The sequence below is a fragment of the Typopeltis vanoorti genome, chromosome 17, assembly GCF_054136105.1.
Source record: "Typopeltis vanoorti isolate ZY-2024b chromosome 17, IOZ_Tvanoo_1.0, whole genome shotgun sequence".
NCBI classification, from domain to species: Eukaryota; Metazoa; Arthropoda; class Arachnida; order Uropygi; family Thelyphonidae; genus Typopeltis; species Typopeltis vanoorti.
This window is the reverse complement of record NC_143565.1, coordinates 37,362,104-37,388,361: the sequence shown is the minus strand read 5'-3', so window position 1 is coordinate 37,388,361 and position 26,258 is coordinate 37,362,104. Positions and strand designations below refer to the sequence as shown.

The following is a 26,258-nucleotide window of genomic DNA, read 5'->3' as shown; positions in this document are numbered from 1 at the left end:
CTCCTTCATTTCTGATATGCCTAGTATTCATGTACAGACATAATATGTTACCTGCATGCTCTTTTGTATATTCTTGTCTATAGTCAGCATAGCACAATTCAACAACTTGCAGATCTCTGTTCTTATCTAATGCCTTACTTATGCAGACACCTTTGCACATGCTTAGGTCTGAACCAGATGAACACAAAATCGTTCTCTCGTCATAATCATTCTATGGTGATACTCATTCCCATCATTAACACAGTGACATAACATTGTCACTCTTACACAGATTCTCACCATTCCTCTCATCATAGTTCAATTTTCCTGACTCTCTTGTGTTAGGTCTCATACCAGTTAATAATTTTTCAAGACTCCTGATATCAAATGCATTCAAGTGTAAGCCATCCCTTTTATACAAATCCATACTTCCTTCAAACTTGCTCCACACATTCAAAAACTCGCATCCACTCCTTCTATGCAGCCTATGCATCGAATCATTTGCCAACATGGCCTTTCTTTTTTCCAACAATCTTTTCATATCCTCTCTCATACTGAAATTATTGCAAGTTTAGTACAAATGAAGCAAATTATTGCTTCATTTGTACTTACTTGATTTGTGATGTTGTTTTTTTTTTTTCAATTGCATGTTTTATTATTATTATTATTATTCAGGCCTCCAAGGAGTCAAAAGACTCATCGAGGGAGGTCCTTCCTAAGACAAAGTCTGTCAAGACTTATGATAGTCACCATACCAAATAACATCCTTCTGTGTACACACAGCTTTACTTACCTGATTTTCATTGCGTACTAAGTGTCACTCAACTTTCTATAATTCCTGCATGGTGTCTGTATGATAATCTGCTTTCACCTAGCGATTTCAGAAGTTAAATTAATTTTCTGTATCCTCTTTGATATTATCTTTATTATTATTATGGGCAACTCTAAGGAGTCTTTAGACTCATCGAGGGAGGTCCCAAATCATGTTCATCACAACTATTCGTCATTCACACAGTATCTATCATACCTTGCCTTAAACTCATTCACTGTCACAGCACCCACTACAGACTCTGGCAGCTTATTCCACTCATTCAGCACTCTAAAAATAAAGAACCCAGCTCTAACACCCTTACTAACCACACCCTTGCCCAGCTTCCATGGATATCCCCTAGTCTTCCCACCACCAGCCCTGTTCTCAAAAATATCTACTGAATATCTACTTATAGAAACCCTTCAGTAATTTGAATGTCTCAATCATATCTCCCCTCCTCTCCTTATCAACTAATTTCTGCAACCCACAAATCCTCAACCTGTTCTCATAAGGTTCATTCCACAGACCTGCTTTCATCTTGGTCACTTGCCTCTGGATCCTCTCAACCTCCTCCCCATCAAGAAGAAACCTAGGTGACCAAATCTGGGCACAGTAGTCGAGATGGGGTCTTATCAAGGCTCGATACAGAGGAACAATAACATGCTTGTCTCTGCTCGTCAAAGTATTCTTCAGCAACCAACTAATTTGATGAGCTGATTTGGCCACTTTTGCAGTGTGCCCCTAAATGTCAACTCCTTATTCACCAACACTCCTAAATCTCTCGCCTCATCAATTTCCTGGAGTACAGTTCCACCAATGTAGTAAACTGCCTGCTAATCTTTTCACCCCAAAATGTATAACCTTACATTTTGCCACATTAAATTGACATCCATTCTCCTTAGCCCAGACCTCCAATCTATCCAAATCATCCTGCAAAATTTTGACATCATCTGTATGCACTATTGCCCTACCCAACTTTACATCATCCACGAACAAATGAACTGTTCCTCTCAGATCCTTTTCTATATCATTAATGAACAAATTAAACAGCAGTGGTCCAAGAACTGATCCTTGTGGCACACCACTAGTCACAGGCCGTCTTTTGGACTACTCCTCAATAACCCACTCTCTGATATCTCTCCGTCAACCACCCTTCTATCCATCTCACCAATCCTATATCCATCCCCATATGCTGCATTTTACTGATTAGAATTCCATGTGGTATCCTGTCAAAGGCCTTGGCAAGGTCCAGTAGAATCACTGTAAACCCATTATCCTTATCCAGTTCAGCCGTCACTGTGTTATAATACGTGAGCAAGTTACTGAAGCATGACCTACCTTTCACAAAACCATGTTGTCCCCGATATGGTATCCCATTTCCATCTATCCAGTCTTGCATTTGACTCTTGACTATTTTCTCCAAGACCTTTATAACAATTCCTGTTATGCTGATTGGCCGGTAATTTTCAACAGCAGCCTTGGAACCACCTTTATGCAGCGGAACTATTTCCCCTCTTTCTGCCCTCTTGGACTGACCCAGATCCGAGGCTCAAAGTAAACAAAATGGTCAAGGGCACTGACAATTCTCATACGACACAAGCTGGTATACCATCCAATCCCACAGATGTATTGACATTGAAGTTCTCTAATAGACTATTTACCTCTACTTCATTCATCACAATTCCAGTATGAGCTGTTGGTTCTTCCATTTCTGCACTGTCACAACCTGGATGATATATTCTTGCAAAGTGCTCTCTCAGTGATTCCTATGTCGATTGATTCGGTTACCTCCCTACCCTCAGCATTTTTTTAAAATCATTCTGCGATGAAAATTTTTCCTTTTACTTGCAACATATTGAAAAAACTGTTTCGGATTCCCTTTAGCCTGCATGGCCAATATTCTTTCATTATCCTCTTTTGCATTTCTTACCACCCTTGTTACCTTTTCTGGCCTGAGCTTTATACCGTTTCTGCACCTGCAGGTCACCTTTCTCCTTAAATTCCTTCCACAATTGTTTCTTTTTTTGCAGCTCACGCTTAATGGTGTTATTCATCCATTTAATCCCTACTTGATTTATTATTCGGACTCTTGGTATACAGTCAACCATTGCCTCCTGCAAACACTTCTTAACCACCTCCCATGCACTATCAACAACCAGCCCTTGCAGTTTTACATGCCATGGCACTGAGCCAAGCATAGTCCTAAGCGTGTCATACTTACCAGCACAGTAATTCCACATGTACCCTGTCTTAATTGTAAATTCCACTCTTTTAGCCACCTCTGAAGTCATGACCTTATAATCACTCTCACCAATTGGTGGCAACATGGTCGTGTTCGTTACAGCCACATTCTCAGATGCAGTTACTAGGTCAAGCACTCTCTGCCCCCTAGTATTTTTCATTACATGCTGTTGCAGATAGTTGTCCCTTAATAACTGCATAAAATCCAATTCCTTCCTCTCATGTGCCCTCTCCTCCTTCCAGTCAATGTTACCATAATTGAAATCCCCCATAATAATTACCCTCCTTCCACTCATTTCTTCTATTTACCTATGCATACTATCTTTACCATCTTTTCCATCACCTGGTCTATAGCAGCACTGAATTGTATATTTTGTTCTGCTAGCCTCTATCTCACACCAAATAGCCTCAAATGTGCTTTTTTCTCTATCCTGCAGTTCAACTTCTATACTCCTTCAATAACACTCCTCCTCCCTTTTTATTCTCCCTGTCACTCCTGAACATGCTATATCCATCACATTCAATTCCACTAGCTTTATCATCTTCTGTCAGCCATGTTTCACTAATACCAACAACCTGTGACCTGGAAGTGCCAATCAAGACCAAAAACTCCTCCTCCTTGTTCCTAATACTCCTGGCATTAGTGTACATGAATTGTAGAAGCCCGTTAGTCCTATCCCTACTTTGATGCATTATACTAACTATCCCATTCTGATTTGTTGCCCTTCATACTCGCTCGAGCATATTATACTCATTCATGCACTCAACTGCCTCCCTAAAGTCTGCATATCTACTTCTCCCCCCCTTAATAAATCTAGTTTCCCTGAGTCTGTTCATCCACTTTCACTTCATTCATCAACACTTTTTCAAGCCTCCATACACCAAATCCATTCAAATGTAAACCATCCAGCTTATATAAATCCTTTTGCCCATCGAACTCACTCCACACATCCACAAATTCCACACCACTCTCCATGCATAACCCGCGCATAAAGTCATTGGCAATTATGACCCTCCTTCTAAACACTTCACTGTCATACCGCGGCAAAATATTTACCATCGTAACTCTCTCACTCTTCACTTTTGCTAACTCAAGTAATTCCCTCACATCCTCTATCATTTCCATTTTGGCTTCTTTCAAATCGTTTGTTCCTGCCATGACTATCATTTCTTTCACCCTCTGTTTTTGTGTTCTAATAGGCTCGCTGACGTCCTTAATGTTCGCACCCGGATGGTACGATTTTGTCAAACTCTCAACTATCACACCTCTTAATAACGAATCTCCGTTCAGCACTCGCTCCTTTATTTTGTTTACATTTACGAACATTCTCTTATTTTTCGTATCAGACTTTCGCCATTTATTAGTTGGTACGTTCGGTACACATTTTTGCATACGCTCCAGCAGCTGCTTTGCTCTATGTATCGCTCCGCTCAACTGTGCGATCTCACTACTTGCATCTATCTCACCATTTTCATTATCATTTAAATCATCCATTCGTTCTGTATTTTTACCTTCAATTACACTTTCAACGTCATTCTCACACCTATCTGGTACTACCTTGCAATTTCTTATCACATCACTATTTTCTATATTCTGACTTTCTTTAACGATATCACTCTCGCCACCCAAAACACATTTTAGATCCTCATTCTCCTTACACTTTCTGCACATATTCACTCCACTATTACCATCTAACCAGACTCCAACCGCTCTCTGCAAAGCATACATCTCACAGACAGACAGCGCATTTCAGAAATTCTTTTATATCCAAATTCTTAAACAAACATGCCGACCTGGCCTCTATTTTTTTTAATTGGTGCCATGTTGACGCTATTGTATCTTAAAAATAATAATTGAAATAACACAGAAAACACACAAAAATCGCACAGACAAACTAAGATACAAAAAGCAAACAATACTACGTAAAATTTTAGTAAAATTGCCAATGATAACATAAAATACTACTGATCTTTTCAGGAGCTCTCGACAAGCCGACGATCATATCAGTGTGATACCTACTGATGATGAGCAGGATTTAGCAGGGAAAGTCTTTTCGTTTTCTCTACTTCACTATTCTTGTTAGAATTTAATTTCTTGTATGTTTTTAGCTCTTGTTAACAGCTGTATTTAATATTACAATATCACAATAAAAATATTTTATGAAAACACTAAATACTCTAAAAGCATGAACATCTACTATAATGTACTATTTTTTGTACTGTAAAGACCCGATTTTCTAAGGTGGGGGACACAATAAAATAGATAAAAATCAATAATTTTAGGCAAGTGTGAAATACACCGACCATTCGCAATGCAGCCTCAACCTAGAACCTATTTATTTCTAAACCTTAAATTAAAATTGTTTAAACACTTGTCCATACTTCTGATTTAGTGTTTTGACTAATTTCTCTTATTCCATGCAAATTTATTAGTTGCCTTATCAACTTCTTTTTATATTATCCATTTTACTTGACAGGTATATTCCTGTTTAATAAGCCGAAAGGTGCTACCCAAGTGATAATTTACACTTGGGCTCGCCAATAGTTTTTTCGGCATGAAACTCTATGGATTTCGATCCGAGTTTCGTACCCAGCTATAAAAACATAAAAGGATTTACCATCCCCCTTTCTATTAGATATATTCTTGTTTAATCCTTTATCTGAGTGTTTGTTCAGTATCTTCTCAACTGTTCAACTTATATATAGAGGCTGTTCACTTCATATTGATTGCCATAGTAGCCCATAATTCAAAGCACACTTCCTTTCAAACACTTACATTGCTATACATTATGAGAAAGTCACTATCCAGAGAGTACTGATGTTTATTGAGGTCTCATCAGTGAGAGCCAGACTTAGAAAGATACCAACATAGTAATGCAGAGGGAAGTGTGCTTTACATTATGACCAAATGATATTAAGGCAGTTGATATGAAGTCCACAGCCTGTATGCAAGTAGCCTAGTCATGAAGATAGTTCACGTGCAAACCTTATTTGCTTACACGTGGATACAGGATTAAACAAGTATAATTTTCTTTGTAACTGCAATTTTAGGCAGTTAAAATATTTAATTGATATTGTTTTGTATGTTCTTCATTTAGATACCGTATTTGCCGGCGTATAAGATGCACTTTTTTCTTTGAAAATAGGTCTGAAAAACAGGGTGCATCTTATACGCCGATACTCAGTTTTTTATTACTTTCATTTCTGGAAATTTTCTCTGTTCTGAATTACGTGATTTCTTTTTTGCTTCCTTGCGGTGTGTGAGAGTATTCTAGTTACGTTAGTTATGTATTCCAGTTACTGGAATACATTCTAGTATTCTAGTTATGGATGGATAACATTTGGTCTAGACGCTCTGGCAGACTGTTGAAGAAGCCTGCCCTGCTATTATGGGATCAGTTTCGTTCTCACAGAACAGAAGATGTTAAAAATAAACTCAAGGAATTGAAAACTCAATCAGCTGTAATTCAAGGAGGTCTAACTAGTCAGCTTCAACCTTTAGATGTCTATATTAATAAACCATTTCAGGGATTTATGAAGGAGAAGTGGAACACTGCATCCAGAAGACTGCTGGATACAGTCTTCAGATTTTGGGGTTACTCATCAGGAAGAACGAAGAGGCCTAACATTCCGCAAGTTTGTGAGTGGGTCAAAGCTACATGGGATGCTGTGAAAACTGAGACAGTGGTTAAATAATTTAAGAAGTGTGGCATTAGTAATGTACTGGGTGGTACAGAGGACAATTTATTGTATGAGGACTCAGATTCTGATTTAGAAGAGGTTTAGTGTCTCTTATTTAGCTCTGGAGGTGAAGTTCTGGGTTTTGACGAAGAAGATTAAAAGGTGGGTACTCTTTCCTAGTTAGATTAGGTATTTGTTGAAAGTAGACCTATTTATTACTTTATATTTGAAATAAATTCATTAGAATATTCAGTGATAAAGTTTTTTTCCTGAAAAATGTGTACAAAAAAGGGGATGCATCTTATAGGCCGGTGCGTTTTATACGCCGGCAAATATGGTAGTTAATGTTTTCTATGTTTAACAATTAGACATATGCTACAGTAGAAAATTATATTTATTTTGTAAATATTTTGTCTTATGTATTGTAAGACATCATCAGTAGGAATAAAGAGCAAATGGTAATGAATTTGAATAGCAGAACATTACAGCACAGTGCCAAATAGGAATCTAGCCATACATGTAGTTACGTGTTTGTGAAGTTAAAACTGGCTGAAAATGATAATTAAGTTCATTATTTTTAATACAATCTATTTATGTAGTTGAGTATAACAATTTCCAAAACTTTGGGAATGGTAAAGCATTCAGTGCAATGAAGTAGAGCTTCAGTACTTTATTTGAATAGATGTTCATATATGCACATAGATTTGTGCAAAAGCATTGCATTTTCCCATTAGGATCCAATGAGAAAACACAGAACTTTTGCAAATGGTATGGATTTTCAATTCCATACTGTGCCAGGTCAGATTTGTGCAGTTTGATGTGCAAGATGTTGTCTTGATGCTCAGAAATATGTTTACTGACTGATCTTCCTGTTTGCTCATAGTATGACTGATTGCATGAACATGGCACTTGATTTACTCCAGGTAGCATTATTTTTGTTGAGAGTTTGTCTTTTGGAGAGGGTAACAGATTGTGATTTAGTTAATGGGTTTGAAGATAGCAATAAGTTGGTATTTTTTCATTAATTTTTTGCTACTTGTTCAGAGATGGGAATTCTGTGGAGTTCTATTTCTTCTCTTGGATGTTGTCTTGAAGTGGTATTAATTGTTTTTTGTGTTGTTCTTGGGCTAGTTGTATTCAGTCAGTCGAGCTTTGTTTCTTTGTTTGTTTGTTTGATGGTTCCTGTTTGAGCAATCCCTCGGAAGAACAAATCTTGTGTACTCTGTTCACTAAGTATTTTATGATGCTATATTGTTGAGCTAGATGGTATGTTGATATGTGGTGAATATAACATCTTATAAAGATCACTTTTTGGTTGGCAGAAATAAAAAGTGATCCATCTAAGTTCCATTAGATATGAACATCCAGAAAGGAAATTCTTCTTGATGTTTGTTTCTTTTGTTAATGTCAATTTAATTCAAGGATGTAGATTGTTGATTTTTTGTAATAATAATAATAAAAAAAAGAAAGAATATGAAGAAAGGTTGAGATGATGCAATTTGCAGAATCTAGTGATATGAGAAAGAGGGGTTATATGATAGACATGCACAAGTTGGTAAGGGGGTGTTATAGGATTAATGTTGAAGAGGGTTCATAAAATGGTGAGAGATGGGAGAAGAACAAGAGGTTATCCCTGGAAGCTGTATAAGGAGGTTGTGAGAAGCAGATTTTTTGCATGGAGAGTCATGAATGCATTGTCTTAGAGCATGGTGTCCATAGAGAATCTGAACATGTTTAAAGCACAGTAGGATGAACTGTGTATATGACAAAAGGAACCTCCTAGGTGAGTCCGTGACTCTATGGAGTCTTAGGATAATAATAATAATTATTATTATATTAATATTATTACAGCGTGACACCTCCATATTGTTGATTTTTTGTAAACATTTTTTGTAATAAAAAAAATACATCTGAAAAGTTAGTGAAAATAAAATAAATATATTCTGCATTCACTTTTAAACAGTGCATCAGAACTAGTGACAGTCATCTGTTTTCTTTAGGGAAAGCATTAACCCTGAAAACATCCAGCTGTTTATAGTGTATCTTGTGCCTTAAACTTGTCCTACTATATGAGTAGATAGAGAGAAAGATATATGCTAATATCCACCTTGAAACACATAAGAAATACATGTGCTACATTATGGCAAGTCAGGATTAGCAGATCACACATTTGACACTTCTTAAAGCAGCACTGAATGGAAGCAGCATCCACTACAAAGATGCTGCTACAAGTCTGAAAGATTATTTTTTGAAGCAAGCATGAACATTGAAGCACTACTCAAATCTCAAAATGTATATTACAGAAAGTTACAGAAAGTAATTATGAAAATTAATTAATTTAAAGGTATTATTATAAATATCATGTACTATAATTTTATTTTATTGTATTATGTACTATTATATACTATTGTATTATGTATAATTATGTATGCATTAGGAATGGTGTCAGCTAGACTGAAAATTTTGATCATAATAAATATTTATTTTCAGTGCAAGTGACTTCCTTAATTTAATTGCTAGAATAATATCTTAAAATGTGAGTGTATGTATTTTCAAAAATGTGTGGGAGATAGTCATTTTAAGACCATCTTTTGTAATTGTAAACCACTTTATATCTAGTCCTAAATACCATTAGATCTTTTGTCCATTAGAATTTTGTCTTGTTCCCACAGTTTTTACTTAATTGCTCTTTTTACTTAACAACTTGAAATGCATCAAATCATGCTAGTCTATTGGCATTCATCCTTCAAACACACAAAAAAAATATTTTTAGTTTAGTTTTATTTCCTTATATACATTTCAGAATGAAGCTATTTATTCATATTTCCCTCATATAGGTGCCTGTGATGATGTATGCATCGACTGGGAAGCAAATGATTTGGCATGGAATTCGCCTGGTATAGGAAGGCATTTAACATTCCTAGGGATACAAACCGTTGTCTACTTTATTATTTTGATAGCATGTGAAAGGAATTGTTTTCGAATACTGAAATATTTAATTTGCAAAAAACAGTCCAAGCGTGTGTTGCCAAATGAAGAGTTAGTTGGCATTTCAGAGCTTGAAAGGGAAGATAGTGATGTTTATGATGAGCGTATAAGAATAATGAATACTCCATTGCATTCTCTGTTTGAGACAGATACTTTAATTTTGCGTAACCTCTCAAAGCAGTATGATTCTTTTATGGCAGTAGACCGGCTGACTCTAGGAATCCGCAAAGGAGAATGTTTTGGCCTCTTAGGTTTAAATGGTGCTGGAAAAACAACAACATTCAAAATGTTAACTGGAGATGAAGCAGTATCTCATGGAGATGCCTATCTAAATGGCTATAGTATTAAAAGAAATGCTCGCATGGTAAGCCTATAAATTGTATATTCAAGAATTTGTTCTTTTTACCAGAAATGTAATTATGTATGGCCACTCCACGATTGTTTATATATTATGCAATATAAAAAAACAGCATCCACTTCTTACAGTTATTGAAGTTGGGTGAATGTGATAGGTGGTGCATGATAAATATTAATTAAAATGCATTGCAATCTTTTTGTTAAAAAAAAAAAAGAATAGCAATATTGTTTATAAGTTGAGTTCAGTTTAGTTTCAGACTTAGTGATATTTGCATTATGATATATTGAAGTTTCATAGGCACATGACTCTGGTGCATACTAGAGCAGTGGTACCTAGGTCATCTTTGTTCAAGGAGTTCCACTTGAGAGATTTTAGCTGATGTTAGGAAAAAAGTCATTACTAAGGATAAATGGACAGTGTAATGAATATGACAGTAGCAAGAGAAGAGTGTGCATGAAGTGTTTGTTTCAGAAGTGAGCACCAGAAGTGCAAGTTATGTCAGAGGCATCAGAAAGGAGTGAAGACATAGATAAGGCATTGCACACTCTCACTGCTGTTTGCAATATTTTGTTCATGGAATCTAAGGATTCACCATGGGGAGGCACTTCATACCACAACCTACCATGCACACTCAGGGCTGTACTTACACTTTTCTTGAGGTGGGTGAGGCCCAAGGCAATAGACAGAGTGCTCTGTGGGTCCCCCCCCCTCATTGTTTTGTGCCCTTAAATTGGCCATATTAAATTGTGTGCATAATTTTTGGGGTCCCCAGCTAGAGCCTCATTTACTATTCATAAATACATAAGTACTTGATCTTCCATCTACAGCCCCATTTTAGTATTTTTGTCTATAATTGTGTGCATCCTCTGACCAATTACCCAAACATCCCCTCAACTAAAATCCTCCTAGCTGCATTATGTTGTGACTTGTTTGATGTTTGGTCATACAGCTACAACATATTGGATGCATGATTGTAAGCACACTTTACTTTATAAAACTTTACAGTAAAATTTACTTTAAAAATTTTAAATAACTGTTGTTTGCCTCTTAGATACATTGGTTACCAAAGTGGTATAAGAGAGATAAACCAAAGAATTATCTCTTTTATGCTATCCACAGAAAATACACACACACACAAACAGATATCTGATCATTAATACACACCACCACCATGTATAGATAGATAATGAATAACAGAGTGGATAATGTACATCCTTGTCTGACACCAGATTTAACATTAAATCAACTTCCTCTACATCCTTCAATTCTAACTGCTGGATTACAACTCAAATAATGACTAAGTCTTGCTTGATATAATGCACCATTGACACTATACAACTCTAGGGTTTTGAATAGCTTCTCTCTTGGCACCTTGTCATATACCTTTTCCAGATCTACAAAACTTAAATACAGATCTTTTTTATATTCACATTTTATATTAATTTTATTTTTCTCAACTATTTGTCACAAAGTGAAAATCTGATCCTGAAAGCCTCTATCTGGCCTGAATCTAGCTTGTTCTTCACCAAGTGTCCCTTCCACAATCCTTCTCAACCATCGCTCTGGTATACTTGCATAAATCTTACCAGGAACACTCAGTAGAGAAATACCTCAGTAATTCTCACATTCAATTTTATTTCCCTTTTTATATATGGGTACTATAAAAGATTTACTCCAATCATCTGGAATTCGTCCCTCTGTCCAGGCTTTCTGAACTATGCAGTGCACTTTAAGACTTTTATACCTCCATACTTGAGCATTTCTGGTCGAATATCATCTATTCCAGCTGCCTTTCCACATTTCAGGCTTTTGATGGCTTTTTCTACTTCAAGTATGGATATGTATTCCTGATTGCATGCCTGGTTTTTTACCTCAGTTTTTTATCACTTCGCTGTCACTGTTTGTTTCGTTTAGCACATTTTCAAAGTAATTACTCCATACATCAAGGATATCTTTTTCATGTCACCTTTATCATCTCTAGTTCCTTTAACAGACTCTTTCCTCCATTTCTGGAGGAAAGAGTCTGTAAAATACCAGAATATCTTGGTATTTATTTTCTATGTTTTTACCTTTTTATTTTCCATGTTCGAAAATTGATCGAAAAAATGATACTCCAACGTTTGAATTACTATCTAAACAAAAATAGTATACTACCACATTTTCAGGCTGCCTTTAGAAGAAATCACTCAACAACTGATCAATTTTTCTACTTAACCCAGACAATTCAAGATAACTTCCAGACCAAACCTACCAAATCCACGATTGCATCTTTTATAGATTTTATCAGTGCCTTTGACAAGGTGTGGAGGCAGAAACTCTTTTCCAAACCTTGTCATATCGGAATAGAAGGGAAAGTTCTAAACTGGATTTATGACTTTCTAAGAAATAGAACAGCTCAAGTTAGAACAAATAATACCTTTTCCAAGAAAGTGAAAATAAGACAGGGACTCCCTCCAGGGCATTTTGAGCCCAGTCCTTTTTTCCATCTACTTAAATGACTTAGATAAAAATATAAATAAAGAAACAGCAGAAGGTCATTAAACAAAGCAATTGAAAGTTTATCTACATACTTGATAAGAAATTTGTATATTTACCATTAATAACTACCTCAGAAAGTGGAGACCAAATATTAAGCTAAACAGTCAACTAACTATATTTAATGAAAACTCCAAATACCTTGGAGTTACTCTGGATCCATCACTAAACTTCAATAAACATATCAACAGTGTTGCAGTCAGAGCAAAAAGAAGACTAAATATCATGAAAAGTATCTCAGGTAAAGAGTGGGGGAGCCGATGCTAAAACCTTAAAAGTCGCATACACCTCCATTATCCGTCCCATAATGGAATATGCTTTGCAAATCTGGATGCAAACATCACAATCCAGATTAGACAAGCATATAAAAATTCAGAAAAATGCAGCTAAAATCATATGCGGACTAAGGAACACAACTCCTAGAAAAATAGCAGAATTCAAATCCAATCTTGTTCCTTTAAAAATTAGGTGGCAAGAAAATCTTATTAAATTTGTAGAAAAAAGAGCCAACCTTGCACATCATAGAATAAGTGAACTTTTTGAAAATTGGCAACCAACAAACAGAATAAAGAAAAAATCAACAATGCATGAAATCGTGGAAAATAAAATTCCCTTGGATTGTCCACATAAAATAATCCATCATTTCCTTCAAATCAAGACAAGAAAAATATAGTTATCAATTTTGAAATATGGAAACATGAGGAAAAACAGCCTAGAAAACCCTGAAATCTTGAGATTATTAGCTCTTTCAAAAATAATGAAATATGGACCTGACTCAATAAAGATCTACGCAGATGGCTCCAAAAATCCAAATGGCAATTCTGGGAGTGGAGTACTTATCTATGGCTCTCAAAATATAGAACTAAAAACAACTAACAGTATTAGATGCAACTCATACCACGCATAATTGATAGCCAGCACTGCAACATTTGGATAAACAAAACCAAAACAAATTTATATATTTTTCACTGATTCCTTAGCAGCTCTTCAAGCTATTAAGAACTGCTACACTAGTCATCAAGAAATAATTAGAGATATAGCAAAAACATAAACTACATAAGGATTCCGAAATAATTTTCCAATGGATTGCATCCCATGTGGGATTAAAGGGAAATGAAACTGCAGATGAAGTACCAAAAATAGCTTTTGATCTTTTTAAAACCACTCAAAAAGAAAACATAAAAAGAATGATTCTCAAGGACATGACTCACCACTGGTATTCAGCATTAAAACCAGGATCTACCATCAACTCCAAGTTTAATCGCTGTGCCACTACCATGATCTTCCTTCCTCAAGACCAGTCAAGTTTAGCAATGGCATAAAAGTCTTTCCCATTTGCAAAATCTGTAAAATTGAGGAAGCATCACCAATGCATTTACTAAATTGTATGAATATTTCCAAATGTGAACTTTATAACAACAGAAAAGGTGCTGTATAAAATACATGAATTTGACCTCTATGATCTGGTGTAATAATACCATGGGATAATAAAATAAAAAAATTAAAATTTCTTACCAAAGTTTCCCATGACTTTTGTTTAGCTAGAGTTTTACACAGTATTTAGCTTTCTCACATTTATCTCTGCTCTGAATTCTCTAAGAGCACAAGGTGATTTATTCATCAGAAGCTTTCTTCTTTTCCTTCACTGCCTCTTTAACTTCCTGTGTCCATGGAGTTCTGATTTTCCTATTCTTGCTGACAACCTCACCATGTGCCTCTATGAATCAATCAATATTTCAATCAATGTTTTCTTCAGGGCTTGCCACTGAATCTCCAGGCTTTGGTTCCTGTTCTCAAATTCTCGTGTTTTCTTGAATAATGCTTGTGTATTTTAGTCTGCAGTTCACATCTGAGAGCTGCTCAACTTTTATTCGCTTCAAAACTTTCTTACATGTTCTTCTTTTCAATATGAAATTCAGTTTTATCCTGCTCAAGACTAAACGGTGATCACATCCAGTTTTAAATCTTCTGTACACTCTATTCTCGTGGAAAGGCTTAGACGTTGGTTATGCATTTTCACTATATAATTTAAGGAAATTACAACGTACTAGGATATACATTAAAATAAATTTTAATATATTTCAATATTTCGGCAACGTCACGTTGCCATTTTCAAGAACTTAAGTACAAGACACGTGCACGCAGGCACAACAAAACAGTAAGTGAGGAAGAAGTAGGAAGCTATTATTTCTCCTAAAGTCCTGATTGTGCCCTCTAGCGGGCAATGTTGATATTCTTGGGTGATTGGGCTGAAGGTCTTCTGATGTAGGTTTCCCAAATTTGAGGGAGTCTCATGCAGCCAAATTTGTTGAGGTTTGGATCGTTTCTTAGGGCTGAAGCTGATTCCATGAAAAGCCTTTCATATCTGTATTTGCTACGGTGTATTATCCTGGCTTTCTTCCACCGTATTCTATGGCAGGTATCCAGCGCATGGTCAGCAAGCCCAGAGTGGCTGTATTGGTGAAAACAGATGTAGTCCTTGTGTTCTGAAATTCTGATATTTGCTGTCCTGCCTGTTTTGCCAAAGTAGGACAGCTTACAGCTGCAAGGGACACCTAGTATACACCAGGTAGGTCTTGGGGGGGGGGGAGGGCGAGGTTGGTCTTTAGTAGAGCAGATAAGGGATGCCAATTTTTTATATGGTCTGTAACAAGAAGTTAAGTTATGTTTCTTTAAGATTTTTGTGATTTTTCCTGAGGTGCCTCGGATGTAGGGTATGGTGATGGATTTAGAGTAATCCTTGTTGTGGGGGGGGGGGTTGTGGTTTACTGGTTTCAATATTTTTTGGATTTTTTTTTGGAGGGAGGGTGTAGCAATTGGCTGAGAAAGTGTTGAGAATGTGGTTTAGTTCTGTGGTTAGGGCATTGTCATTCGAGCAGATAAGTTTAGCCCTGTTGCGTAGTGTCTTAATGACTCCATATTGTTGTGAGGAGGGGTGATGGGATTGTTGGTGAATGTATCTGCCTGTATGGGTGGGTTTTCTATATACTGAGAAAACCAAGGTTCCATCAGGCTGGCGGGTGACTAGTGTGTCTAAGAAAGGAATGCAGTTGTTTTTTTCCTTTTCCAGGGAAAATTTGATTCTGGGGTGTTGGTTGTTTAAGTGTGTTAAGAAGGAGAGGAGCGCATCAAAGCCATGTGGCCAAATAGCGAATACATCATCTACATAGCGAAGCCAAACGGTTGGTTTTTGTGGGGCAGAGTTTAAGGCTTTCTCTTCAAAAGTTGGCCAAGGGCAGGGAGAGTGGAGAACCCATGACTGTCCCCTCTATTTGTTTGTAGAATTTTCCTTGCCAAACAAAATAGCCTGAGTTCATTGTGAACTGAAATAGGGCTGTGATATCGGGAGGAAATTTAGCTTGGATTAGCTCTAAGGATTCTTTGAGTGGGACATTTGTAAATAAGGAGGAGACATCAAAACTGACCATTATGTCAGTGTGTTTGAGTGTAAGGTTTTCTATGCTAGCTTTGAAGTGGGCTGAGTTTTTTATGTATGAAGGTGTGTTGCCAGTATAGTGTGAGAGAGCTTTGGCCAAATGTTTAGCTAGTTTCCATGTGGGGGAATCAATGCCATTCACTATGGGACGTAATGGCACATTTTCCTTGTGAATTTTTGGGAGTCCATAAATATTGGGGGGGGGGGGTATGGAGTTATATGGTTTTAATTTGTTAGTGATTTCCACAGGCCAAGAAGTTACCTTCTTAAGGAGCTTGTGGAGTTTTCTAATTTGTGAGTTGGTGGGATTATACTGGATAGGGAGGTAAGTGGCCCGATCTAACAATAGAGATTTCAGCTTACCTGTGTAATCTTTTTGGTTAAGCAATACTGTGGCATTCCCTTTGTCAGCTTTGGTGATTATTATTTTCTTGTTTTTTTTTTTTTTTTTTCCCCACATTCTCAACACTTTCTCAACCAATGGCTACCCCCCCCCCCAAAAAAAAATCCAAAAAATATTGAAACCAGTAAACCACAACCTCCCCCCCCCCCTCACAACAAGGATTACTCTAAATCCATCACCATACCCTACATCTGGGGCACCTCGGAAAAAATCACAAAAATCTTAAAGAAACATAACTTAACTTCTTGTTACGGACCATATAAAAAATTGGCATCCCTTATCTGCTCTACTAAAGACCAATCCCCCCCCCCCCCAGACCTACCTGGTGTATACCAGGTCCCTTGCAGCTGTAAGCTGTCCTACTTTGGCTAAACAGGCAGGACAGCAAATATCAGAATTTCAGAACACAAGGACTACATCCGTTTTCACTAATACAGCCACTCTGGTCTTGCTGACCATGCACTGGATACCTGCCATAGAATACGGTGGAAGAAAGCCAGGATAATACACCGTAGCAAATACAGATATGAAAGGGCTTTTCATGGAATCAGCTTCAGCCCTAAGAAACGATCCAAACCTCAACAAATTTGGCTGCACGAGACTCCCTCAAATTTGGGAAACCTACATCAGAAGACCTTCAGCCCAATCGCCCAAAAATACCAACATTGCCCGCTAGAGGGCACAATCAGGACTTTAGGAGAAATAATAGCTTCCTACTTCTTCCTCACTTACTGTTTTGTTGTGCCTGCGTGCACATGTCTTGTACTTAAGTTCTTGAAAATGGCAACGTGACGTTGCCGAAATATTGAAATATATTAAAATTTATTTTAATGTATATCCTAGTTTGTTGTAATTTCCTTAAATTATATAGTAAAAATTCTGTACACTCTAGTGTCCTGCACCAGGGAGAAAACATCACTATCAACAATAACATAGTCAATGAGACTTTTCTTATTTCTTGCCTCTTCTCTCTCCATGTGAATTTGTGCACATTTTTATGTTGGAACATTGTGTTAGTAATAACCAGTCCATTTCCTGAGCAGAAATCCTACATGTATTTGCCATTATTATTAGCTTTGCTCTTTTCTCCAAATTTTCCTAAAATATTTTTGCATGTCTGACAATGATTTCCTACTCAACTGTTTAGATCTCCAACAAGGACCAACTTTTGATTTTTCATTGTGTCAGTTGCCATAAGAACACTTATGTTAGAATTTTAATTCCATAAAATGTTTGCCAAGTAAGAAGTATGGCATCTTCAGTATGAATTCAAAATTAAACAAGGCACTAGTAACATAACAAACACTCTTTAGTAGGATACATATCAGCTATGTGTAAATAGAGTCTAATGGATAAAGCTGCTTTAAAGTTCATAATATTTTTATGTATGTTATCAAAAAAAGAAAAGAAAATTAATTGGAGAGAACTGTGTGAATAAAAACCAATTTCCCGTAAAGAGGATAACATAAGCCATTCAGATATATTTAGATTGGGTTGTTGCAGCTTTCTTTACACAAATGCTCCATTTTTTGCAAGGAATCCTATGTTTGAAGGAAATATCACATTCATCAAGTCTATGCAGTTTCATCTTACAGAATATAATATGGTCTATATATTTATTATGAAGAACAGATGCAAGGAATTTGATAAGCAATAGCAAATTCTAAACAGCATAGTTTATCCTTTGCAGAGCTTAGAAAATAGCAGAATCTACTTTGAAGCCAGTGATATAAACTGTTTAGAGATTTGTTCAGAGACACCTTTGAAATATAAGATAGTGATATGGTTGATATCTTCTTGGCATACTGTACACAGAGAAACTCCATAACTGGTAACAACCTTAAAAAAAAATAAATACAGGTAACCCTCGTATAACGTGGATGTTAGGTTCCATAGAAATGCCGCATTATATAAATTGCGTTATACAAGACTTAGATCACATAGAAAAAGTAGGGTTAGGTTCCGAAATCGTTTTTTTTTTTCCAAATTATATAAACAACAATGACATATCCAGCAAAAACAATATTTTTATTTAATTCAGGTAATTCATGTAATTATGAGACAAATACGTAGTATAAAATAAAAATTACAAATTGTGCATAAATGTCATTGCACATAATGCATAAATGTTTTAGACACAATAAAATAAAGCACATATTTTAATAATCATCACTGTCTTCAGAAATAACATTTTGTAGATGTTCTTTAAGTGGACGGAGGTCGTCAGCACTTGAAATCTCTTGGATATCATTTGTATAATTCTCATATGTATGTAACTCACCAGAAAATAAACTGCTCAGCTTGAGATTAACACACTTATGATTTTAAATGCACTTTCCTGGCAGAAAACGAAGACAATTTTCAAAAATAAACACTTTATAGAGTAAACCCTAGATGGCGAACCTCTGGCACCCATGCCAGAGGTGGCACGTCTGAGAATTTTGCTGGCATGGCAACGATTTATAGGTGATATCCTTTTATATGCTTATAAATTATTCAAGTTTTTTTTTTAATTGCTACAATACGTACAAGCTGAATTTTGTTTTACACAAGACAGCAGCTATAAAGACGTGCATATGATTGGTGCAGTATTAACAAAAGATCGCGCAACCCAAAGACAACTGACAAGTGTTGAGTTGAAATGCTAATTCTCTTCAATTGAATTCCATAACATCTGAAACTGTCATAACAACATTCACTATAAGTTTTAACACATTCACAACAGGGTGTCATTTATTGTTCCAATGGAACTTCTCAGTACTGAGTGGCTCAAATCACACAAATGTTTCAACCCTTGGTTGAATTTTATGGCTTCTTGTTTGCATTTGAGGTGGCAGGCAAACTCACACATTCATTATATTATTATTATTATTATTATTATTAAACAAGACCTCATGGAGTCAGACTCATCTAGGAGGTCCATTTATCTCACACACATTTGGTCACCTGGTTTTCAGAAGGATGAAGAGATGTTGGAAAGGGTCCAAAGGCGACTGACTAAGATAGTTTCTGACCTCTGGAATGTCGACTATGAGGAAAGATTGAAAAGATGTAATTTGCAGAGTCTAGTGGAGAGAAGGAAGAGGGGAGATATGATAGAGACCTGCAAGTTGGTAAGGGGTTGTTATAGGATCAATGGTGGAGAAGTTCTACAGAGAATAGTGGAAGATCAGGGGAGAACCAGAGGTCATCCCTGGAAACTGTATAAATAGCGTGTGAGTAGGGGAGTGAGAAGTAGGTGTTTTTCATGCAGAGTTGTGAATGATTGGAATGCCTTGCATAGAATTTGAGTGTGTTTAATGCATGGTATGGTGAGCTGTATGTATGATAAAAAAGACCCCCTAGATGAGTCTTTGACTCCATGGGGTCTTGGGGTAATAATAACAATAGTAATAATAATAAAGCATGGAGCAACTATGGAAGAGTGCTGATTGTAAGGAGTTAACAGAGATAGACTAAATGGTTGAGTGAGCGAACGCTTTGGAAGAGTGTACTAGCCAAGTGTAGATAGGACATTGACAGATGTGAGATGTGAAAATGCTTGGTATATTGCAAAATCTTAATGTGAATATAGCCATGTTATTAGATGGGATGTCAGCCTGTGTGTTTCAAGAATGTGCAGAGGAATTGCAATGCCTGTAACTAGACTTTTTCAGTTTTAAGGCTTAACTCTAGTAGGTTATTGTTCCTCTGTATCGAGTTTTGATAAGACCCCATCTAGACTACTGTGCCCAGATATGGGTGCCAGGGTTTCTTCTTGATGGGGAGGATCCAGAGACGAGTGACCAAGATTATAGCAGGTCTATGGAATGAACCTTATGAGAACAGGTTGAAGATTTGTGGGTTGCAGAAATTGGTTGATAGGCAGAAAAGGGGGTAAGATTAATTTCTGTAAGATTAATTCAGAAGATATTTTTGAGAATAGGACTGGTGGTGGGAGGACTAGGGGCCATACATGGAAGCTGAGCAAGGGTGTTAGAGCTAGGTTTTTTACTTGGAGAGTCGTGAATGAGTGGAATAAGCTGCCAGAGTTTGTTGTGGGTGCTATGACTATGACTGTAAATGAGTTCAAGGTGAAGTATGATAGATACTGTGTGAATGTCGAATAGTTGTTCTTGACATGATGTTAGGGCCTCCGTCAATGAGTCTACCGACTCCTTGGAGTTGCCCGTACTAGTAATAATAATAATAGGATGTCAGGAGAGTTCGAGAGTGAGCTGGTTCCATTGCAGACATTCCAGTTAGAGATATCAAATTTTGACTGATTAGTTTGACAGGGATGATGGTTAGGATATTGGATAGTTGGCTAAGGTGCAGAATTTGGAAACAGATGAATTGGAGTATGATGCTTTGTGGAGAAAATGCAGTTTTGCAAATGACAGATCCTGCCTTAGTAATTATCCCTTATTTTAAGAAATAATAAAATGACAGTTGTGGTTGATGAAGGAAATAGCTATATGATAATACTTCTGGAATTTGTAAAGCATTTGACAAGATACCGCTTTGAATTCTTCAACACAAATTGGTCTGGAAATAGATGTGAAGCTAATTATATACATTATGAAAATAGCTGATGGGTAAACATTAAAGAGTAGTATGTGGTTTTAATGTGACATGTGTTCTAGACTTATGTAAACACTTTCACAGCTTACACATATAACAAAACATATATAGAATTTTATTTAAAAAACTCCATTTCATCCAGTGTTACTTGGACATCATCAGGAAGAGTGTCCTTTAATTACATTCAAAACAAATTGCAATAATCAGTCATAAATCATACATATACTAGCTCATGTCTTGGACATAGCTCAAGTATATGATTATACTATTAGAGTTCAAAGGAACAATTGCAAAAGGGGGAAAAATAATTTCATATAATTATTAATTTAAAAAAATAAGGTATGAACAATTTATAGTGATATCAAAACTTAGAAATTGGCATGCAGTCTGATTGGTTGAGATTCTCATGATTTTGGGGCAATTGACATATTTAAAGGAAAAGACGATCAAATTTGGACTTGGTGGAATGAAGAAGTTTTGTCTGTTTCAAAAGAGCTTGGTGTTTAGTGCCAATAGCATGAGAAGTAAGGCCAGACTTGGATTACAAATGTATAATATAGTTGTGATGTTCTTCAATTCTAATCAAAGCAAAACTTCTTTTTGGAAGCATTGAAGTTGACTAGGTTATTTTCACCCTAATCAAGAATACTGTGGGGATAGATGTGTGGGACACTTGTTATAGATGATGATGATAGTGGAACTAACCAGGGCAGATGTGGTTACCTACTGCACAAATGGAAACTGTCAGACTACCCTTATTGCAACTGTTCCCTCTTAGCCCAGACAATGATGCATATTATGAATGACTGCCCAAGGTGCCAATTTCGTGGTAACTTCCAAGACATCCACGAGGTGATGGATGAGGCCCTGGATTGACTTTCTGGACTAGACATCGACCTATAGCGTTTTGTATTCTTTTTGTCTTAAGAATAAATAAATAGATGATCTTGAAGCTTGAGCGGTTTGATCATTGCAAGGCTTGTTTTATGAGTAGGATCAGTGTTCTGGTCCCGCTAGCCAAGTGCTGAAACATTTCCCCTGCATTTATCCTAGAAAATCCTTTAAGCAACTTAAATGTTTCTACCATATTCCCTCTTTTTCTCCTAGCAACTAACTTCTGCAATTCACACATCTTCAATCTATCCTCATAGGGAACATTCCAAAGGCTACTCACCATCTTGTTCACTCACCTCTGAATCCTCTCCACTGCTTCCTCATCCCCATCTTGAACACAGTAAATCAGATGTGGGCATATCAAAGCTTTATAAAGAGGCATAACAACTTCCTTATCTCTACTTGTTAATGTGTTCTTCAATATACAAGTAATCTTATGGGCTAACTTAGCAATATGCCCTCTAAACTTTAACTCTCTGTCTACCACCACCCCTAAATCTCTAGTTTCATCTATTTCCTGGATTACAGTGTCATCAATGTGATACACGACATGTAATCTATTTATCCCAAAATGCATAAATTTACATTTCTTGACATTAAACTGACACCCACTAAATTTTGCCCATACTGATAGCCTATTTAAATCATCCTACAAGCTTTCCACATGACCTTGATTATCTATTACTCTACCTAATTTTGCATCATCAGCAAACAACTGAATATTTCTTTTCAGGTTATTTACTGTATCATTTATGCAAAATCTTAAACAGCAATGGTCCCACCACTGAACGTTATGACACACCACTAGTTATCTGTTTTCGTCTCGATTCTGCCCCTCCAAATACGACGTTTTGATATCTGAAATCACTTAAGCAAATCAGTTTCTTCTAATTTTCATAACAGTGTTCCATGTTGTATTCTGTCCGATGCCTTTCCAAAGTTCAATAAAATCAACTTGTAACCATTTCATTTATACAACTCAGCTATTACTCTATTTTAAAACGTTAGTAAATTACTAAGGCATGACCGACCCATCTCAAAGCCATGTTAACCCTCATACAGTATCATATTTTTATCTACTCATTCTTAAATTCTCTTTTTTACCAATTTTTCTAGTACTTTTACTAGTACTCTTGCAATACTGATTGGTCTATAATTTGCTACTGCAGTCTTATAACCTCCCTTAGACAAAGGAATTATTTTGCCCTCTTTCCACTCCCTTGTATCAGCATTTTCTTCTTCTGCAGCTTGTGCTTAATGGTATTACTTATCCATCTGACTCCTACCCGAATAACCCTCCATAGCCTAGCTATACAATTTAATATTGCTTCATCTAGACGACCCTTAACTATATCCCATGCATTATTAACATCATTACCCTGGGGTGTTTTATGCCATGCCATTGATTTAAGCTTTTCCTAAACATATCAGAATCACCTGCCTTGTAGTTCCACAAATACCCCTTCGTGATAGAATATTCCTGATGTTTTACAATATCCCAAGTCAAGACTGTGGTCGCTTTCACCAATTACAGGCAGTGTGGTCACTTTGGTTATGGATAACTCTTCTGATCCTAAGACCAGGTCCAATACTCTCGCATCCCTAACCCCTTCTATAACATGTTGCCTTAAGTAATTATCTTTTAGCAGGTGTATAAATTCCATTTCCTTCCTGGAATGTGATCTTTCTTCCTTCCAGTCTATATCTCCACAGTTGAAGTCCCCCATAATAATAAACCAATCTCTACTCATTGTACTAATTTGGTGATACATGTCTTCCAGATCATCTGTGGAACTCTCTGGCCTGTGGCAACAACCAACTGTATATTTTGCCTTACTGGCCTTAATCTCATACCAGATTGCTTCAAATGAACAGCCACCCTTCAGTGTGTCTCCTATTCCTTTTCAGTTGCAATTCATCTGCTATCATTAGAAGTACTTCCCTCCCCCATCCTATCTTCCCTGAAAATACCAAATCCTTCACATTCAATCCCTGTAAGCCACTTGTGAAAGGCTGTTTGCTTTTCTTGGACAGTAATGGCATGCTTTGTGTAGAAACATGGTTTAGATATGGGTTGAGGAATTTTAAGAGTTAGGAATTAAAGTTTCCATGCCAATATGGATTATTTCTGTAACTATATCTCAACAGGTATCTGGATCTGAAGAATGCAAACATTAATGAACCATGGAAAAGTGGAGTGAAACTCACACCAGTCCTCCACTTGGCATTGTCATAATGCCAGAGCAAGCTAGTTTGTGAATGGCAGAAGGAAGGAAGGAAGGAAGGAAGTTCCGTCGGATACAAAACTTGGATAAGATTGTGGTCTGAATTGCCAAGAGGAGCAGTCACCTGAACAGAGTACCTAGAAGGAGAACTAGTTAAGAAAAGATCTAGAGTGTTGAATTAGTGAAGAGAATTGTCAGGAATTTGGGTAGGGAGATGAATGATCTATTTTAAGTCATTGCTTACAGCAAAAATCTCTTCCTCTCTTCTAGCTAGTCAGTGTAATTTGCAAAAAGGGAGCCAGTTAGAATTATGGACAAGGAAATCAAGAAGGATGACAACACTGTTTGAAAATTTGGTTTGTATAAAATCAAGCTTTAAAGATAAGAAGTCAGATAGTTTTGGGAAGCATCACTATAAATTATTTATAAGTTTTTTTAATTAATAATTATATTAATTATATACTTCAGCTGTGACCAAGACATGAGCTAGTAATGCATGATTTATGACTGATTATTGTGATTCATGTTTTGAATGTAGTTGACAGTCTGTCTCCCTGACGATGTCCACATAATGTTGGACAAAATAAATTGGGTTTTTTAAATTAAATTCTATATATTTTTTGTGACGAAATGACATGCCAGAGCTGGTAGCTAATAAAGTGATATAGATATCCTGTGAGAATATTATTTCTCATGGTCCTTTCCATGGATTCAAAACCTCATTGTGGGACAACCACCGTAACCAATATTCAACAATTCCTATCATATCTTGCATTGAACTCATTTGCTAATGAAGCACTCATGATCAGCTCTGGCATGTCATTTCATCAGTTCTCTAACCTCCAAGCAAAAAATCTAGTCATTAACACCTTGCTAACCACATTCTTACATTTTTATGCAGTTTCCAGGGGTGACTCCCCCAATTCTTTCCCTTCCTGCTATGTACAGAAAAAAGTCTGGTATCAATCCTATAAAATCCCATTAAGAATTTATATGCTTCTATGACATCCCTTCTTATTTGCCAGGCAACTAGGGGACCAAATCTGCATGCAATAGTTCAGATGTTAAAGCTTTATAAAAAGGAATAATAATATTAACCTCCTTATCCATGCTTGTCAGTGTGTTTGTCAACAGCCACATAATCTGATGTTCTGTTTTTGCCACCTTTGCTATATATTCTTTAAACTTCAACTCCCTGTCATCTCCTGCAATCAGATCCATTAATATAGTACACAGCTTGTGGTCTCTTCATCCCAGAGTGCATTAACTTACACTTGGCTACGTTAAATTGGCAGCCATTTAACATTGCCTGTATAGTCAGTCTATTAAAATCATTCTGCAGGATCTTACATCATCTTTATTGACTATTGCTCTTTCCAATTTTCTGTCATCAGCATACAACTGAATATTTTCCCTTAAATCATTTCCTGTATCATTGATCTATGACTTAAGCAGCAACCATATTCTTAAGAATAAGTTACCAGAGTCTGTTATAAGTGCCATGACCATGAATGATTTTAAAGCAAAGTATGATAGATATTGTGCAAATTATAATAGTAATAATAAAAGTACCAAGTACTGTAATATGCTATAGTTACTTGCCATCTCCTGGATTCAACCCCCACCTCACACATACACACCAGTCTTTGATAACTGTCCATCAACAACCCTCTTAATCAAATTAAGTTTCAAATTCCCATTTGTTCCAATTTATGCAATTGAAACATGCAGAATCCCATCTAATGCCTTTACAAAGTTCAGCAGCATCACTTGAATAGCCATTTCCTTTATCTAACTCAGTTATTCACTTCATTATGAAAAGTAAGCGAATTACTAAAGCTAAGACTTGCCCTTTACAGCAGCGCTTCCCAAACTGTGGGCCGTGACCTCCTTGGGGCCATAGCCTTTTTGAGGGGGGCCGTGAAATAATGAAAACAAATTTAAAATGTTTTAAGACTAAGTAGATTTTTTTTATTTTAAAAGAAACGTATTTAACTTTTATTATTTATTTCTTTTTTGTTATTTTTTATATTTTAATGGAAAAATTCACACATTGGTGTTGTTTCACAAACTTTGCTTCCTGCGTGTTTCGGCACTTAATGAATATTAGTAAATATTGCTTATTCATATGTTTCATTTCAAAG

General features: G+C 36.4%; 1 protein-coding gene across 1 annotated transcript in view; it reads left to right on the top strand.

Moving 5' to 3' along the window:
- Positions 1 to 26,258, top strand: part of Abca3 (ATP binding cassette subfamily A member 3) — a 524,972-nt gene that overhangs the window by 432,940 nt on the left and 65,774 nt on the right. The window contains exon 21 of the mRNA XM_090407639.1: positions 9,550 to 10,064. Coding sequence (XP_090263765.1) covers positions 9,550 to 10,064 — 515 coding nt within the window. The remainder of the gene's footprint in view (positions 1 to 9,549; positions 10,065 to 26,258) is intronic.